Genomic DNA, 19,310 nt, shown 5'->3' on the forward strand with positions numbered 1-19,310 from the left:
CCAATGAAATAGCTGCGTGGCTGCATAAAAGAAGTAACATTAAAACATTAAAAAGAGACTTAACATAGGAACAAGCTATTTTAATCAAGCAAAAGCAAATTTATATTCATTATTTCTAAAAATAAAATTAGACTTTTTCCAACCCTTAACATCTGCATTTAATAATATCTTCTAAACAAAATACAGATGCTAAAACAGCAAATTACAATATATCTTGTACAGCATACAGTATGTTCACTGTTTACACTTACTTGAATTCTAGTTGGTCGTTATGTACTCAATGCATACTTAAACATCACTCAAAATAAAGTTTTCACAATTAACAAAAAATGTGACAAGGCTGTCGTAAAACGGCTCTCTATAAATTGTGTAGAATATACAGAATTACAAAGTCAAGTATTTTTTATCAAAATATACACCCCTCCCTGAAACTAACACAAGCTGTCAACGTTTTAAACGAATAATACAATTATAGAAAATATTTGCAAAATTATTTTTTTCATGTATAAATATTCTGCCATATTTACTTTGGTCTAGAATTATCAGCATACAAGTCCACTTAAAAAATACCCACGTGTAAGGGCTGGGAGACATCACTACATGTAATAATTGCTTATCTGGAGTTACCTCAAATCAAAATGACTAAAATACACAATTATTTTTCTTGATTCTTAATCTTAATTGGGATCAAACAAATTAGTAGATCACAGGGTTGCTTATTAAATATTCTAATTATCAATTCTTCAGCGCTTGGTGACTATCTCTGTAACAAAACCAAATGAATAGTGCAGGTATACATATATACAATGTGTAAAATAAAGTTGAATTTGCTTGCATTTTTCCATTTTCCTCTATTATATAATACTGTATGTAACTGAATGTGTTTGAACAAAAGATAAATGCAGATACAATATTGGGGTTACTTAACAGCCAAGTACTACAGTATTACAAGGCCAGCTTTGATCATGTCCTTTTCTGGATGTTTGAATGTTCTTGCCCACCTGAATCCGTATTCATTCTTCTTCATGAAGACATCCCATTGCAGAGAGAAACTGGAGTCCTTTGAGCTACTCCTTCATAATGGTAACTCTGCAACCTTGGGTAGCCTTGGGTTTCTATCTATCAAATCCTATGAACATGATTGACTGACTGCAGGTCACCCTTGAACCGATTTCCGGATTCTGCTCATACTGGTGATCAAAGGATGGGGATGCTTTCTCTCCGCCTCCCATGATGGCAGCTTAAAAAGTAAGAATCATGAGTTCCAGCTTCCTGGGACCTAGTCCCGATGATGGACCTCCTGTAGGACAATTAGACTTTGAGGGCAATGTTGATGGTGTGGGTCAACATAAAAGAACATTAAAAAAATGTAAGTGGGCTTTTTTTTTTTTTTTTTTTTTTTTTTTTTAGCAAGGGGGCTAGATGTCTGTAAACATGAAGACAAGGCATCTGACTTTGTGGATATATTTCTGAGTCACATAAGTGATGGAATCTTATCACCCCATATTCTACCTCCCTCGCCACCCCCAAACAAAGCTGTTTGAGGCAAGGACGGTCATCCCTTTCCGGTGGCCTACTCAAGTCCAGAACGGGAGGGGCCGAGTGTGTGTTTCTGTTGTCCTTTTGTTTTACACTAGTGTCTGCTTGTGGGCTGCAGAGCCATCATTGTAGGGATTAGGCTTTCTGTCCCTTTCAAGCGCTGGGCGCTCACCAAGGTACGCGTGCTTTGCGTTAAATTTCCCAGACACCCCTTCAGTGGAACCGGAGGTGCCGGGTTCGACGTGAACCCTTGAATTCTGCCTGGAACAGACCTCCACATGTATGGCCTCGGGATGGACGGGTGACCGCAGGGAGTTTCAGAAGAACGTGAACCTTCTTCATTTTCTGAGGTGAGGTCATTGCAAAGTAACACACAGCACGGGTAACCACAGGTGAATTCTGGGAAGGCTTTCCCCGATAGATAAGGCGTGACCTATGTTTTCTGTGACGTGAATAGACCAGTTCTAGTAACAGCTCAGCCACAACCTCAAGAGAACAGCATCCCATCTAAAAGCATCGGCATGCTCTCTTAACTCATCTTCAGAATGCTTTCTACCGGTTTTCACACCAGTCCTCATTATCTGCCGATCTATTGCTCATCGGTATAATTCTCCACAGGGGACATGGACAGCTAAACGTTAGGGTGATTTACATATGTATTTTACAAGGTTTGTGTTGCAGAAAAGTAGTTCTAATATGTGGATGTCCTACTTAGGTTACTCATTTCACACACAGTTTTTTTTTTTTTAGCTATAGTAAGTGTTTAATATGTACCCATGAAATTTAAACGGTTTTCAATAGTGCGGAAGCTGAATGGGAATGACTGTCAGAGCCCATTTACCTTTGAACTTGCTTATGCAGTTGACATTTTCATGATGTCTGACCTTTTTCTCCAGTGACTAAAGACAGTGTAGCAGCCAGTTCCTAACAGCACTAACCAGAAAGTTTTAAATTAGGCTAAAGTTAAACTCCCCGCCCCCCTCCCCCCTGCGCCCCCCACCGGCAGAAATACCACAGCTCAGAACTTCATAAACTTTCACAAGATACTTGGGATGCTGGCGGCGTCAGCCGTTTCATGTTTGCGCACTTTGTAAGACGTTAATGCTAAAACCCAAAGTAGATCCGGGGATCCTTTTTTCTGAAATGTTCACAAATGAGATTTCCTTTTTCACAATTCACTCCTTCATGACTGTTAGGTGAACAAAACAAAACTGAACTTAAAAAACACGCACACACACACACACACACACACACACACAAAACAGCTAACTGAAAAAAACTAACAAAAAAAAACCCCCACCAATTTATATTTTTGAAGATTTTCTCCCCTCCCCCCCCCCCCCCCCCCCCCCCCCACTACTCAAAGGACATTTCCAACCAGGGTTTGTAGATGATCCTTTTGGTCACTGTCTTCCGAATCCACGAAATGGGGGTTCTCCAGCGCAGCCGCGTTCCCGCGGTACAGCTCGCCTTCCACCCTCTCCTGCTGGCCCGGGCTCTCGAACAAGTGTTTCTTCTGGTGCATTCCCAGGGCGGCAGCCGTTTTGCAGATCTTGGGGCACTGGAAGCAGGCGAAGCCCTTCCCGGCGTGCTGTCGGACGTGCCGCTGCTCGTGGTTCCTCTTGGTGGAGAGGTACAGGAAGCTCTGGAAGCAGAACTGACAGTGGTAGCGCTTCTCGCCCGTGTGGATCCGCTCGTGGATCTTGAGGGTCTCGCTGAGCGTGAAGGCCTTGCTGCAGTACTGGCAGACGAACTCCTTCAGGCCCAGGTGGATGCGCTCGTGCTTCTGCAGGTTCCCCTGCACCGAGAAGCACCGCCCGCAGGTCTTGCACGGGTACGGCTTCTCGCCGGTGTGGCACCGCATGTGCATCTTGAGTGTGGAAGGGTTCTGGAACTGCTTGGCGCAGAACTCGCAGGCGTACGGCCTGGCCGTGAGGTGCCGGTGGGGCCTCCCCGGGCTCCCCGTCCCCGGGGCCTTGTCTCCGTCGCAGAGCTCGCACTGCAGCTTGGGCATCTCTTTGTTTTCTTCCTCCTCGAACGCCTTCTCCGGGGGGGCCTTGCCCACGGCGCAGTCCAGTTCCGCCGGGTACTTATACTTGGTGCCTGGGCTCCTGCCCCCGTGCTCCTTCCTCCAGTTGGCTTTCCTCATCTTCCTCAACTGCCTCGATTTCTTCTTGGGCTTGTAGTTGTAGTAAGGGCGCCACGGTTTGTCCGTGGAGTCCTGGTCGCTGGCCTCGTCGAACATCTCGCTCATGTCCATGCACTCGGACTGGCAGAGGTCGAGCGGGCTGTCGCCCTTGGTGTCCGGCTCACTCTCCTGCGGCAGAACCTCCTCCTGCGCCTGGTGCTTGGGCCTCCTCCCTCTTTTGTAGAACAGCTTGGATCCTAGGATGTGCCTCTTCACGATGGCTTCGTTCCCGATCTTGACTGTGATTTGGCAGAGGGGCGCCACGTTGCTGTTGGTGGAGGTGCCGGGGAGGGCGGGCTTCGCGATGTAGGTTTCGATTTTGCTGGTTTCTTTGCTGGCGTTCGTGGTTTTGCTCAGCGACCCTCCGGGGTCGGCGGCGGGTCTCGATTCCTCCGGGACGTCTCCCCTGTCACAGGGGACGGTTTTCTTTTTCTCCTTAATGCCTCTGTGTCTGCTGCCCACCCTGCCCGCCTTGTCTGGCTCGGGCTTGCTGTCCTCTTTCACCGTCTGGCCGGCGGCCGGGCCTGAAGGGGCCCCGTGGCTGCTGCCGGGGCCGGACAGGGCGGCCGCCATGCCGCTGTGCACGATGACCGAGGAAAACTGGCTGCTGTGCACGATGACCGAGGGCGCGGGGCCGCCGTAGCTGATGACAGACGCCGAGTTCTCGCTGCCGTGACTCAAAGACAGAGCGGGCATCCCCCCGGCCGGGAGGCTGGAACCACCGACAGCGTTTTCAGGGAAAGGAAGGGACGCCTCCTTTGAATAAAAGTTATTGTCAAGACCGGCTTTCGGCGTCTCCTCTCCCCACCTGGACCCCTCTGCGTTGTGAACGCCGGCAGACGTGGGTCTGTCCTGGCCTGCGGCCGTGTCCGGCGGGACGGCGGGGCTGCAGGTCGCGGGGTGCATGCCCTCCGGGAAATTCAGAGCGGGCAGCTCCGAGCCGCGTGGGTTCTGAACGGCATAGGGGCCGGCTGCGGGCTCACGCCCCTGCCTGTTCTCTCGGGCACTTTCGTAGGAAGCGCTCCGGTAGCTCTTGTAAGGGGCCCTCTTGCATTTCATGGGCAGCAGCCGGTACAGTTTGTACGGATAGACGCTCGGTTTCAGGCCTCCGTTGGCCGTTTTCTTGCTGATGGAGAGTCTGTGGTCTATGGCGTGGAAAGACTTCTGATGGTTTTTGAGGATGTAGTAGGTCATGAACGTTTCCAGGCAGAAGATGCACTGGTACCGCCTCTCCCCCGTGTGCCAGATCTCGTGCCTCGTCCGGTACTCGGCCAGCGCGAACACCTTGTTGCAGTAGTGGCACGGGTACGTCCTCCTCCAGGAGTGCACGTTGGCGTGCCGGCGGAGGCTGGACAGGGTCACGTAGCTGCGCTTGCACACGGTGCAGCTGTAGAGCATCTGCCCGTTCACCAGTTTGACCAGGTGGTCCATCTCCGGCAGGGTGCTCCCGGGACCGGAGAAGTCACCGATCCTATTTCCGGATAACAAGGACTCTGGACCCGGGAAGGAGGCTCTGTTCTGCCCGATGGTGGGGTAGTTTTCTAAAAAGCACTGGTTTCCTCCGGGGACGGGGATGTGGCTGGACCGCATGCAGATGTGTTCGTGCCGGTCCAGCCTGTTGGGGGTGCTGAACTCCTTGTTGCAGTACTTGCACACCAGCGGCTGCTGGGTGGGCTTGTGCAGCTGCATGTGGGCGCCGAGCAGAATGCTGCTGTCGAAGGACTTGGAGCAGGAGCTGCAGTTGTAGACGAGAGGCGGGACCTCCGCGGCCGGCGGCCCGGGGACCTCGGAGGAGGCGTTCTCGTCTTCCCTGGGAGGACGGACGTCGCCTTCCGCGTCGTCGGGAGATGCTGAGCCGGGGAGGACCGCGGCCGGCTGCGGGCTCCTTTCTCGGGGAGCCTCCCCGCGGGTTCCTGGCGGCGGGGGTGGCGTCTTCTCCGTGGCCGGCTCGGAATCCTGGGGTGCGGAGAGTGCCGCGGGCTTCTGGCACGCCGTCGGGTTTTCGGCCGCAGCTTCCCCGTTCTCTTGGCCTGTCCTGCAGGGCGGGCTGCCGGCGGGCCCGCACCCGGGCTGGGGCTGGGGCTGGGGCTGGCCCCGGTAAGCCTCGGCCGCGGAGGAGGCGGAGGAGACGGCGTAGGAGTGCTCCGCCAGGGTCCGCACGGGCTCCGCCCCGGGGCAGCCGTCCGCCCTCTCCAGGCAGAGGCTGGCGTTCCGCATAGAGTCCGAGACCTTTTTGAAGCTCGCCCGCAGGTCCAGCGGGGAAAACATGCTGTTGCTGTTTTCCGTCTCGATGATGGAGAACGCGTTTGTGATCCTTGGCCCGTTGGCGATGGCCGGCTCCTCGTGCTGTCTCTTTTCATTCTTCTCCTCTTTCACCACCCCCTTTTCGGTGATGCAGTACACGTAGGGCCCCGGGGAGTGGCAGAAGTTGCAGCTGGTCAGGTCTTCCAGGAAGGAGATCCCCAGCTTCTTCCCTGCGGCCGCGAGGTCGGTGACCGTCTCCTGCCTCTTGACGACGACGGTGGAGCTGTAGATGTAATTGAGGATTTCCGTGAACACTTCGGCTTTCAGGTCATCCAGCTCCAGGACGTGGCTGGAGATGCAGATGGTGTGGCTCCAGAAGATGTTTTTGAAATAAAGGCTCGAAGCAGCCAGGACATTGCTGTGGGCTTTGAACTTGGTGTCCTCCACGATGATGGTGACATCGCACAGGATGCCCCGGATACGCTGCTCGTTTAAGATGGAGAGCACGGTGTCGCTGTGCAGGTCGTCCCTGAGGTCCCTGGAAAGGGACATGACTGTCATCTGAAAGGAGAGGAGAGAGATGGTCAGAGACCCCTCCACAAGGACCTGCTTTGTGTCTAGATTATTTTCAACCTCTTTGGGGGAAAAAAAAAAAAATTTTTTTTTGCATGAAAAACAGGTGTTTTTTTTTTTTTTTTTTATTACTAAAAAAAAAAGCTTCATTTTAAAATTTATTTAGCTTTCTGACTCTGTGCTTGTGCCTTCGACACTTCCACAGCGATTTTCTGCTCCTCAGTAAGGAAAGCATGCTTGATCCTGTCACGGACACATTCAGCACACATGGATCCGCCGTAGGCCCTGCTGACGTGTGTTTTCGTTTTGGACAACCTCATGAGAACTTCAGGCCTCCCAGCACGAACTGCGCGAGGCCGGCCTGGGCGCACACCACACGCAGGTGTGGAGGTGAACAATTCTATCACCAGGGGTTGGGACAGCCTAGTTCCCTCAGAGGCTGTATTGTAGGACGGCCTCGGGCGGTATGTCAAACGCTGGACCACAGTGAATACCTGAAGTCACCGTCCCCGGAGGTCAAGCAGACTGCCAAAAAAGACAGGTTTTTATGTCATGCTGTCATTGCTTCCAAGACTTGGGGATCAACGCGAGAAGCTAAACCTTCCTCGCGCCCCAGCCTGTTTCTCAGAAGACCATTGCTAAGAGTTGCATAGTTGGAAATCCTCTCAGAACGCTTTCTCCGAAGCTGTAGCTATAGATACATGTCCACATCGGGGGGAGCAGGGTCCCCTCCCAAAAATGTTAAGGGTCTCATCATCCCTCCAGCCTGCTGCGTGGATGGAACTCCGAGAGCTGGGCAGCGCCATGGTCCTGCCACAAGCCTCCTATCGTTTCCAAAGACGGCCTGGTGATCTGATCCAAACAGAGTTCATGGAGCAGGAAAATGGTTTTTCTTTAAGTTTCCTCTCTAAGTAATCAGTGCCTGTCTGTAAAGGTATTATTACCAGCTCAGAGCAGAAGCAAGATCTGGAGGAGCAGCTGTTCCTAATTGGTGGCTCCCAAGGGTCTCTCAATGGAAAGCCACAGCCTGCATGGCCACATCTGACCACCAGGGGCGCCCTGCTCCTCTTTGGGGCCCACCTCGTTCCTTCTCTGCTTTCCCTTTCATTACTAGCCAAAGGCCAGTAGGGTTTTCAAATAGAACTCTGTGAGGTACTGAGGACAAACAAAACATATGAAACCAGGAAAGTATGTTTCTGAGCCCACAATGCTGAGTCTAATCACAGGCTCCTAAATTAGCACAATTTAAAGGCACAGTGGCTCTGGTCTGAGGATCCCAGCTCTGTTTTTCCGCCAGAGACGAGTTCGTGTTATTCTCCACACATGTTCTATAATCAGTCTGGAATGGTCAGGGCCTGCCAACTAGTAGCCCCGTAAGGGGCAGTCAAAAGCAGCCGTGTTCATGCCGCGCGTGTACAATAAATACATGGCTGAACTAAGACGCCAATGAAATTAAAACGTGACCCTTACCATGTGTGACGCAGTTTGCTCTGTTCTGTTATCTTTCATTTAAAAAAATGCCAACAGCTGCCAAAACTGGTTTGGCTCAGTGGATAGAGCATCGGCCTGCAGACTGAAAGGTCCCGGGTTCGATTCCGGCCAAGGGCATGTACCTTGGTTGCGGGCACATCCCTAGTAGGGGGTGTGCAAGATGCAGCTGATTGATGATTCTCTCTCACCGATGTTTTTAACTCTTTATCCCTCTCCCTTCCTCTCTGTAAAAAAATCAATAAAATATATTTAAAAAAATGCCAACAGCAACTCACTAAACTAATTTCACTGTACAATAAGATATCACCCCTGCAGTTAAAAAAACCCACAAAAACCACCTCTGGTCCATGGGATACACTAACCAGCCATCACCCAGTCTCTCTATCCCTTGTCCAGTGACATCCAGAAAGCCACGGAGCTTGCTGGTATTTCTTTATCTCCCAGTGGCAGTGGAGTCTTACGTTTAGCCCCCGGCGCTGATTCCGTTGGGAAGGCCAGATGGCCACATACACAATCTCTTTTTACCCTTTTGTGGAGCTGATATAAGCTGTGCCCATTATGTTACTCAACATCCTTTATGTAAGAGTCCATTTGATAATTTTTTAACCATTTGTACGCCATAAGTGTCTCTAGAGGCAAGCGGCAGACCTTTTTAAATTAAATTCAAAGTATCGTGGCAGTTAACTGGTTAAATTTCATTCAGCCATAAGAAGTACACTTCTACTTACAACTTCTTCGATTCAGGTAACGAGAACAGGATAGTCCCCATGTTTCTCTTAATTCTTGAGACAAGTAAGAATTAACCTTTCTCATCAGTTGTGATAGCCACTGTGAGCCTGGGTTCCTGGTGTGACAACTGCCTCCCTGTCTCTGGTTAATGTTAGTTCTTCTACTCTTGTTTACCCTGCCTTTAGTTCTTGTCTCCCATGAATCTTTTCTAGAACTCTGGAGGGGGAGGGGGTTTAAATCTATAATAAAAATGAAATGAAATCTTGCCGAAACCGGTTTGGATCAGTGGATAGAGTGTCTGCCTGCGGACTGAAAGGTCCCGGGTTCGATTCCGGTCACGGGCATGTACCTTGGTTGCGGGCACATCCTCAGTAGGGGGTGTGCAAGAGGCAGCTGATCGATGATTCTCTCTCATCGATGTTTCTAACTCTCTATCCCTCTCCCTTCCTCTCTGTAAAAAAAATCAATAAAATATATTAAAAAAATAAAAAAATAAATAAAATCTTTATGGCTTCCTCTGTGTCCCCAAACAGATCACAGGAGTGTGTCCTTCACATTCATTAGGTTGTACACCATTAACACACTCTGTCGATGTTTCTATTGCCTTCCTTGAGGTGTTTCTGTTCTGGGCCCTGTAGGGTCTACTTTGTCTCCTGACTCATATATTCTTATGCAGTTTGGTTTTTGTAAGGCCCATACATTATTTCAATTCTTTTTATTTTTTAAATTTTATTTTTATTTTATTTATTTTAAAAATACATTTTATTGATTTTTTACAGAGAGGAAGGGAGAGGGATAGAGAGTCAGAAACATCGATGAGACAGAAACATCTATCAGCTGCCTCCTGCACACCCCCTACTGGGTATGTGCCCGCAACCAAGGTACATGCCCTTGACCGGAATCAAACTTAGGACCCTTGAGTCTGAAGGTCAATGCTCTATCCACTGAGCCTAACTGGTTAGGGCTTTTCTTTCTTTTATTATTTCAATTCTTTATCCAGCCTGACTGGATAATCTCAGATTTGGTGAAACACCTGCTATGTGATTAAAAAAGCTGCCTTCCAAGTTGGCTTAGTTCTATGCTGCGTCATCTATTTTGTCTTTTCACCTCAACATTACTGCTTGTTCCAAAACACCCACTTCACAGCACTCCGAACCTTCCACAAGGCTCTGCCTTCATTTGGGAATACGGTATTTCACATCAAGCTCAGATTATAAGCCCCACTGACTTCTGTGGGATTGTCTGATCCTTCTCTTAGACCAGTGGTCGGCAAACTCATTAGTCATCAGAGCGGCAAACCGCGGCTCACGAGCGGAATATGGCTCACGAGCAGCAGTTTGCCAACCACTGTCTTAGACTATTCAGTTAGAATGGTTAACAAAAGGCCAACTGTTAACATGGCATACGATCTTAGTCTCCCTTATAGATGGAATAATATATATAACTAGAAGCCCATTGCATGGATTCATGCACTGGTGGGGTCCCTTAGCCTGGCCTGCACCCTCTCACAATTCAGGACCTCTAGGGGATGTCGGATAGCCAGTTTCTGCCCAGTCCCCACAGGCCCGATCCAGACAGGAGGGAGCCTGATCCTGCGCTTTAGTGTCTGTTCCCTGGTGGTCAGTGTGAGCCATAGTGACTGGTCGACCGGTTGTTAAGGCTTTTATATGGATAGATAGATAGAAAGCATCATTATATTTGTCAATGAAACATCCTCATAACTTTTGAATATCCAAGTATGAAATCTTTCATGGGACTATCTACCATTGTGTGGTAGAACCCTTTAAGAAACTAGCACTTATCGAGTTTCAGTGTGCTATCGAAGAATATCCACAAGTAACTGGAAAGATTAAGAAAACTCCTCCTTTGTCCAATTACCTATTCATGTATGGCTAGATTTTCTTTACATATTTCAACTAAAATAATATATTTCAACAGAATCCAGAAGCAGATATGAAAATCCAGCTGCAAAAATGTAAAACAATACTACTTTTCCCACTATATGGTTTTTTTTGTTGTTGTTTTTTTGTTGTTGTTTTTTGTTTTAGAAAGTAGTTATTTTTTAAAAATAAAATGTTATTTGTCAGACACCTGGTTTTATCATAGCATTTTTTTCAGAAGTCAATAGTTTTTTTTAACTCTTATTTTAAATTTTGAATATGGTAAGTACTGATAGCTATAACTCAGATAAATGAAAGCTCTTTGGACCCTCAATGATTTGTAAGAGTATAAGGGAGTTCTGGGACCAGAAAAACTTGAGGACTGCTGCTGTAGTCTATGAGAAAATGTTCAAAATCATTTAAAAAGAACATATTTAAAAAAAGTATTTTACTCAATAAAATTAATCATATATACTAGTAAGCCCAAAAGAACTGAAGACAAAGCGAATGCAAGTGTGGTAAAATATAAGGCAGAAATCCTCAGGAGACAGGAGAGACCAAGGAATGGAGAAACATAGATACACACGCTAATTTTCCAGGTCCGAAGTATCACAGTCAAGTCCTCACTAACTCGCCAGAGCTCTCGCCAGCAAAACACTGGAGGCCTTCTCAGAATCGGAGGGAACACAAGGACTTCCATCCAAACTGGAACTCCTGCCCTGCATGCTGCTCTCCTAACCTCCGCCATCTCACTCCCTACTGGGTATGTGCCCGCAACCAAGGTACTTGCCCTTGACCGGAATCGAACCAGTCAAGCATGTCTGTCCCGACCACTCTGACCTTCCCACCTGCTATTTCTCTGCCTCCCTCACTGGCCTCCTTGCTGTTTCTTGAAGAAGCTGGCATGCCCCCACTCAGGACCTTGGCATGTGCTGTTCCTTCTCCTTGAATGCATGTTCTTACTAGATACCCACAGGGCTCCCTCGGCTGCCTTGCATCATCAAGCATGACCTTCCTGGTGAGGCCCACCGTGCCCACCCTATTTTAAATTGCTCAGTGGATAGAGTGTTGGCCTGTGGATTGGAGGGTCCCCGGTTTGACTGTGGGCAAGGGCATGCACCTTGGTTGCAGGCTCCATCCCCTACCCTGGCTGGGCACATGTAGGAGGCAACCAATCGATGGGCCCCTTTCACATCGATATTTTTCTCTCTCTCTGCCCTATCCCTTTCAATCTCTCTAAAAAATAAATGGGAAAATGTCCTCGGTAAGGATTAACAACAACAACAACAACAAATAAATAAATAATAAAATTGCAGCTCCTCACCCCAGCATTTAATGTCACCGATAGGTTCTTGAAAACTGCAATTTTAAACAAAATGACATATAAGGAAACCCATTTTACCCTAGGCCAGTGGTCGGCAAACTCATTAGTCAACAGAGCCAAATATCAATAGTACAACGATTGAAATTTCTTTTGAGAGCCAAATTTCTTAAACTTAAACTTCTTCTTACGCCACTCCTTCAAAATGGACCCACCCAGGCCGTGGTATTTTGTGGAAGAGCCACACTCAAGGGGCCAAAGAGCCGCATGTGGCTCTCGAGCCGCAGTTTGCCGACCACGGCCCTGGGCTAACTGATATAAATAAGAGTTAAGTTCCTCCAGTGGATTTCTGGTCACAAAAATATCACCAAACTTCTACATAAAGACCCGAGACACTTATAGTATTAATCATTGAAGTAAATGTGAGCTGTGCATACATTTTTAAAAGATTTATAGAAAATAGTAAGATCGTTCTTTTCCAACCCACTCCTTTCAGTCCACGGTGTCGGCTGCCTCTCCCAGCAGCTCCGGGCACGAGGCGGGACCCGAACCGGACAGGATGTCCCTCCACAGCAGGGCGCTCTCGCTCCCACACCCACCCACGCTCAGGCGGGGACAATGTGGACACTTCGCATCACGTGCACGGCTTCAGGATGTGGGAGGAAACCGGATCCCCAGAGAAAACCCACACAGACATGAGAGAATGTGCAAGCTCCGTGCAGACAGTGGCCCCAGCCAGGAATCGGATTTTTCCCCCACCCCGTCAATGTTATGATGGAACCTTTTTGAAGGACTTGCTGCACTTGAATGTGAGCATGACTGAAGAGCCAGGCGGACGGGCAGTCCTTTCCACCCGGCACTCGGGTGCAAACGGTGCCTTGGTTTGTAGGGCCGCTGCCCGTCTTCTGTGGGTGCCACCCATCACGGCTTGCACCCCCGCCTGTCTCCAAGGTTAGCCTGATCACAGCATTGTTTGCCTAAATGATTCTTTTTTTTAATTTTATCTTTATTGTTGAAAGTATTACATAAGTCACCCTTTCCCCCCCACTAACCTCCTCCAGCCCCCTCCTCTCTTGCCCACCCCCTGGCTGCACTCACCTATTAAATTAGCCTCCTCCCCAGTATATCTTAGATACCTCACTTTTTAGTATTCTGGGATCGAACTTGAAAACAAAAGCAACAAAGGTCGTGGGTTCAGTTCCCAGCCAGGGCACATACCTAGATTGTGGGTACGATCCCTGGTTGGGGGTGCACATAGGAGGCAACTGTTAGATGTTTCTCTTTCATATCGATGCTTCATGCTCTCTCTCTCTCCCTTCCACTCTCTCTCAAATACACTTTAAAAAAATATCCTTGAGTGAGGATTTAAAAAAAGAAACAAATTTTTGGCAATGATCTGACCAAGTAAATTCCAGTATTTCCAGCTTAATTAAACCTTCCTTCCTGCAATTACTCAAGGCAACTTTATTAAAAACGCAGATATAAAAAACCTTATAATGATAGTTTCTATCTAAATTCTAATTCTAACCATACAAAAAAAAGCCCAAAACAAAAAAAACCCAATCTTGAAAAACCTCTTTAAGCTGATAACCAACATATGTACTCTGTAGAACTTCATAGGGCTTGTTAATAAAATTTGGTGCAGTTTCATCAGGACATTTTTTTAAGACATGGCAGACCGAGAGGGAAGTAACCCTGTCCCGTACGCATTCTCAGTGAGAACCCGAAGTCACTCATTCGAGGCCACGCTCCTGGGTCAGACCAAACCCCCTTCTCCTGAAGCTTCTGATCAGAGGGAAAGGCCGGGGGCTCCGCACGCCCGGGCCGCTCAGTCCCTCACGCACGTCCGGGATAACAGAACCGCACAGACAGAGCCACTTTCTCCTCCCTCTCCTGCGAGCCCTCGTCTATAAAAAGAAACGCAGAAATAAAACCCAACTAAAAAAAGAACGACACGCCGCATTAGGGTACTGACCTGGAATCCTGCAAAAGTCAAACCCACGGTCCATTCTGGGCCCGAGCGAGGCCCATGTCGCAATGGAATCGCCTGCCCGGGTCTGCCGTCCCCGGTGGAAAGCTCCTGACAACGGACACTGGGCGCCTCAGTGGCCCGGCTCCGCCTTCCCACACATCCTCGCAGGACATTTTCTCCGAGTCCTGTCGGGCGCCTGCGTCAGACCGCCCCACGTGACGGGGTGTTAGAAACACACGCATCAGATCTCGAAAACAGATTACAAAACAGAAGCCCTTTATAGAATTCAGCTGTGTCTAGGAAAAAGGCAAATCCTCTCGGGGTGCCCTCCCCGGGCGGCCCGAGAGGGGCCGAGAAGAGCTGGGTTTATCAGTCCTCCGTGCACTTAAGCTATCAGATTCAAGGAGGCGTAGGATGACAAGGGAATTTTGTTTTTCCACTGAAATCCGGGCCCTTCAAAAGGCTAACATCAGGAAGCTGCTGGAGCGCGTTCAACAGAGAGGGAAGCTGGCTCGCTCGGCCTCACCTGCATATATTATTTTGGAAAGGTAAACATTCGCTCTCTGGCCTTGCAATGGTGTGCAGATGGACTGTGAGAACGAGTATTTCCAGATTCATGAATGATGCAATGTGTCCAGCTAAATATTCAGGCTGCTTGCAGGAAAGAGGAAAGGGGTGTGGGAGAAAGTCCTTGGTTTTCCATTTTCTTTTGGAAAAAGTATTCCAGGGCGGCCCGGGTACCTTGGGTTCACCTCAGGACCAAGCTTGCCCAGGCTCCGCTTGCTTAAGAAACCTGGCAAACAGGCTTCGAGCTCTTCTCTGAAGCCCTGGAGAGATGTAACCGTTTCTTGTCTCGACCAAACTCCACTGGCACGCCAAGTCCCTGACGAAGGCATTTTCGCTCTGAACGCGGCAGCGGCAGGGACCGAGTTACCAAAATGGCCAGGGCAGGATTCCTGACCCTGGGACTTTTCATTTTAGGGGAGAGCCCTAAACCACCAAGAATTGGTTTCAAGAGCCAAAACCGGTTTGGCTCAGTGGAAAGAGCGTCGGTCTGCGGACTGAAAGGTCCCGGGTTCGATTCCGGTCAAGGGCATGTACCTTGGTTGCGGGCACATCTCCGATGGGGGGTGTGCAGGAGGCAGCTGGTTGATGTATCTCTCTCATTGATGTTTCTAACTCTCTATCCCTCTCTCTTCCTCTCTGTGAAAAATCAATAAAATAAAAATTAAAAAGAATGCCGGGACCGGTTTGGCTCAGTGGATAGAGCGTCAGCCTGTGGGACTGAAAGGTCCCCGGTTCGATTCCGGTCAAGGGCATGTACCTTGGTTGCGGGCACATTCCCAGTAGGGGGTGTGCGAGAGGCAGCTGGTCGATGTTTCTCTCTCATCGACGTTTCTAACTCTCTGTCCCTCTCAATTCCTCTCTGTGTAAAATCAATAAAATATATTAAAAAGAAGAAGAAGAAGAAGAAGAAGAAGAAGAAGAAGAAGAAGAAGAAGAAGAAGAAAAAAGAATTGGTTTCAAGAGCCAAACTCCACTTTCCTGCGAACCGAAAGGGGCCTGTTGCCCTCAGTCGCCTGCTGCCTCACAGGGAGGCGGCGGAGGGAAGAACTGCTGTACGTTCTGGCTTCTGCACAGGAATGAACCTCCAGCGAGCGGCAAGGACGGGCTATCCTGAAACGGACCGAGCACCAACTGCTTCTTCGGTGTCAAACTGTCTGCATCCACCTCCCATGGCACCCTCCTTCCCCACCCACAACCCGCCCTGCACCCCAGCTTTCTGGGGCCTCCTGCGAGGCAACGGATCCGCTTCAGACCGGCTCCTCCTGGTGGACCAGAAACTGGGCAGAGCGGAGTGAATGGGATAAAGGTCACTGAAAGCACAAGGCGCGGTGCTGGACACACAGTACGGGGTCAGCGGGTGTCGGCCGGAGTCAGCTGGAGAACTGACCGTCCGGCTCGGCTGCTGGCCCTGGAGAGAACCGCTCATGCCGTCCGCAGGGCATGCCCCAGGCAGGGCCATCTTTTAAGAACACCAGGGGAGGTCCCATTCCCCTGATGTGAGGACACAACCCAAAGCCTTCACTGTGCACGGGTCCTGTCCACGCCCTGTGCTCGCCACGCAGGCCTCCCTCCACCTGCTCCACCTGCTCCACTTGACGAGGCTCCACCGGCAAGTCCTGGCCCTTCACACGCGGGTCCCAGCACCACCCGTGGCGGCCTGTCCCTCCTGCTCCGGGCCCAGCCCAAACGTCACCTGAGGGACCACCCCGTCTCTGTTTGCTCCGGCCTGGCCTCTCCTTGCCCTCAAACTGTCTGACTTACTTCCTCCGTGCCGCTTAACCTCACCTGCAATTACCACGGGGGTCTGTGTGCAGGCTCGCCGTCGGCTCTGCCCACCAGGAAGGAAACTCCAGGAGGAGAAGGACCGAGCCGTCCTGTTTACCGCCGCACCTCCGGGCCGCGGCGCGTGGCAGGCGCTCAGGAAATGGTTGTGGAATGAACACAAGTGGGGGGAGGGGGTTTGCACAGAAAACACAAGAAGGCTCACCCCGACTAACAAAGCAGCCTGCTCCCACCGTGCACCCCTGACCCCCTCACCCCGTCTGCTTTCCTCCCTCCCACCGCACGCACAACGTGCCGGTGGAGCACACCGTTCGCCATTATTTACTGCCCAGCGGCCTGCCAGGCTGAAGCCCTACAGGGCAGTAACGTATCTGCCCTGACCTATCGGAATGCTCTAGAACAGGCCTGATGCATAGGAGGCCCCCGATGCACGCTCCTTTCCTGAACGAACAATCTGTCCTGCAAACAGACATGTTTTCGTAAATGAGCATTCTGCATGAACAGGCACGGCGAATATTGCCATTGCCATTTTCCTCGGCCGGAATTTCCCCCGTCGGTTTGGGATAAAATTGCTTTTGTGTGATCCACACCCCCATATTCCTTCACTTAATCCCCTTCACGTTCCTGCAGGCGTATATTATGGAGGAACGGCTGCGTACTCACAGGGTTAAATGAGTTACCAGAGTCCGAGCCCCACGCACGGAAGCTGACCTTACCCCACCCCCCGGGGAAGGGCCCAGCTGGCGGCAGCGCCCTGCCCTGCGCCCCGTCACACACACCCCCCCCCCCCCCCCCCCGCCTCACGTGCACCTGCACATGCAGCAGCCGTGAAGCCGGAGCAGCTGACCTGCTCCATCTGGCACACAGCGGCCTTGCGCCGAGGCCAGCCGCAGGCTCCCCGGGCAGGGTCAGCGCTGCGGAAGCCCGCGGCAGGAACAGACCCGGGCTGAGGTTCACGGGGCAGCCAGCCTGGGTCACGTGCCAGGAAGTCACTGAGAAGCGCTGCCTGTCATGAGCAGAATGTTCCAGAGAGCCCCCCCCCCCCCCCCCTGAGAAGGCAGCGGAGGGTCAGCGTTAAGGAGGGCAAGCAGGCCCCGGACCAGAGGCAGCGGGCACCAGGGCAGCCTGCGCACTGCGGGGTGACCGGCCTCGGGCCCGGGACCCTCTGCGGCTGGTGGGCACGGCCGGCGTGTTCACCTGAACGTGCGGTCGATCACAGTGTCACTGACAGCACAGAGTGCTCCCAGCGCCAGGCCCTTACACTATACCCGTATGTCGTCGACGTAACATTTTTAGTATTAAAAAAGTTGATATTTAACAGGTTGCTGCCAACTCAGAGAATTCAGGAGACAGAGGATCAAGATTTGCTAATCTGAAGTGAATTCATGTGCCTCGCCTCCCCACCCCCAGTGTTGAGCTTTCTCCCTCACTAGAGGCCTGGGGACCAGGGTCCCTGCTGTGGACCTGTCAGCCAGGGCACAGAAGGAGATCCGTGGGCATGAGCTTTGGGCTTGAGCTTCTCTAGGACAGAGGGAGGGTCTCCCTGCCAACACGAAGCTGAGATACAGTCTGCAAGGCTTGTTAGAACCCTAAATCCAAATTCCAGCATCCTTACCAGGACTCCCAAGATCCTCGGACAAACGTGTGCCTGGATCACAGGAGGATAAACTCTGCGAGGACGGAGACTGTTTGCCACAGCCTCCCTCGCTCCCGGCACCGCACGCGGCACAGACCGGGTGTTAGCAGGCCTTGCTTAGATGAATGCAGACAGGAAAGGCGGACACACACTGAACCTGACCCACCGCCCTGGCACTGCCACCGAGCTCTCTGGATCCAGTGTTAGGTCGATGCTATTTGACAACTATGCTAAAAGGGGGAATATATTCGACGAACATTAAAAAAAAAAAAAAAAGTCAAGAAGGCTGTTCTGACCTGGTAAAAGGAAAAGGAAACACACACACACACACACACACACACACACACACACACCCTAAATCAACACTGCCTAAGGCTGAGCTTGATAAAGACAAGCCAGGGCCATCCATTACCCAAAAAGTTGTTCCTCTTCCAATAAGTTAAAAACACGGAAACACAAATTAGAAACACCAAAAATGTCTTCTTCTTACTGCCTTGTCTCAAAGGACGGGAAAGAGCAATCCTTCGAGCTTTATTGGTAGGCTTTGTTTCGTTAAAGACGAGACCACAGGCCCCAAATGGAGCTGCTCAGGTCCCTCCTAGGTCTCCCTCACGGTGCCAAAAGGAAACTTAACTTAGCTGTGGCTCTCCCAGACGTGGAGTCGTAGACAGGTCCGTCGGAAATGGACTGACCAGCGGGAGTGAGGTCACCTTCCTGACACACCCCTGCCGTCGCCTCTGTGGAGAGGAGCCTTGCCATAACCAACCTGCGTGCTGGCTCCTGTCATTTCCTTGATTTGCTCCCTTCTGCCCGTAACGTCTCTTGCCTTTCAATGAGATTGGAGGCTGCCCGACTCATGAGTCACGGAATAAATCCAATCAGACCTTTACATTGTACTCTGCTGAATTTTGTTCTTTACTTTTTTTTTTTTTAATATATATTTTATTGATTTTTTTACAGAGAGGAAGAGAGAGAGAGGGATAGAGAGTTAGAAACATCGATGAGAGAGAATCATCGATCAGCTGCCTCCTGCACACGCCCCATTGGGGATGTGCCCGCAACCAAGGTACGTGCCCTTGACCGGAATCGAACCTGAGACCCTTGAGTCCGCAGGCTGACGCTCTATCCACTGAGCCAAACCGGTTTCGGCTGTTCTTTTACACTTTAAACTCCAAAGGTTTGGCCTTCGCCTCCTGACTGCTTGGAATGAAATTGGCAATGGACTTTTTAAAAATCAACTTTTTTTTTTTTTAAATACTAAAAATGTAAAGTTGGCAACAGGTGGGTGTGAGGCCTCGGTGTGGGGTGTTTGGGAAGAACCTTGTTTCCATATGATGTTTTCCCTCCCGACACCCCCAGAGGTCTCCCTCCCTGGACCCGCTTTTCAG

At 50.3% G+C, this 19,310-nt stretch overlaps 2 protein-coding genes across 10 annotated transcripts in view; both read right to left on the bottom strand.

Annotated features, from left to right (window-relative positions):
• Positions 1-19,310, bottom strand: part of ZBTB38 (zinc finger and BTB domain containing 38) — a 78,437-nt gene that overhangs the window by 895 nt on the left and 58,232 nt on the right. For 6 of the 9 annotated variants that reach the window (XM_084901755.1, XM_084901754.1, XM_084901759.1 and 3 more), the window contains one exon: positions 66-6,532. In XM_084901755.1, coding sequence (XP_084757881.1) covers positions 2,900-6,532 — 3,633 coding nt within the window. In that variant the 3' untranslated portion in view covers positions 66-2,899. Of the gene's footprint in view, positions 1-65; positions 6,533-8,014; positions 8,105-13,940; positions 14,158-19,310 lie in introns of those variants that run through there. The other 3 variants (XM_084901753.1, XM_084901760.1, XM_084901752.1) reach the window with 3 other exon arrangements.
• On the bottom strand, positions 6,545-7,350 carry LOC311632141 (large ribosomal subunit protein eL34-like; the record flags this gene model as incomplete). The annotated part of the gene is made up of 2 exons (XM_084903274.1): positions 6,545-7,038; positions 7,246-7,350. The coding sequence occupies 2 exons, from the start codon at positions 7,348-7,350 to the stop codon at positions 6,703-6,705; spliced, it is 441 nt and encodes a 146-aa protein (XP_084759400.1). The 3' UTR covers positions 6,545-6,702.

The sequence above is a fragment of the Pipistrellus hanaki genome (assembly GCF_964339955.1).
Source record: "Pipistrellus hanaki genome assembly, chromosome: 13".
NCBI classification, from domain to species: domain Eukaryota; kingdom Metazoa; phylum Chordata; class Mammalia; order Chiroptera; family Vespertilionidae; genus Pipistrellus; species Pipistrellus hanaki.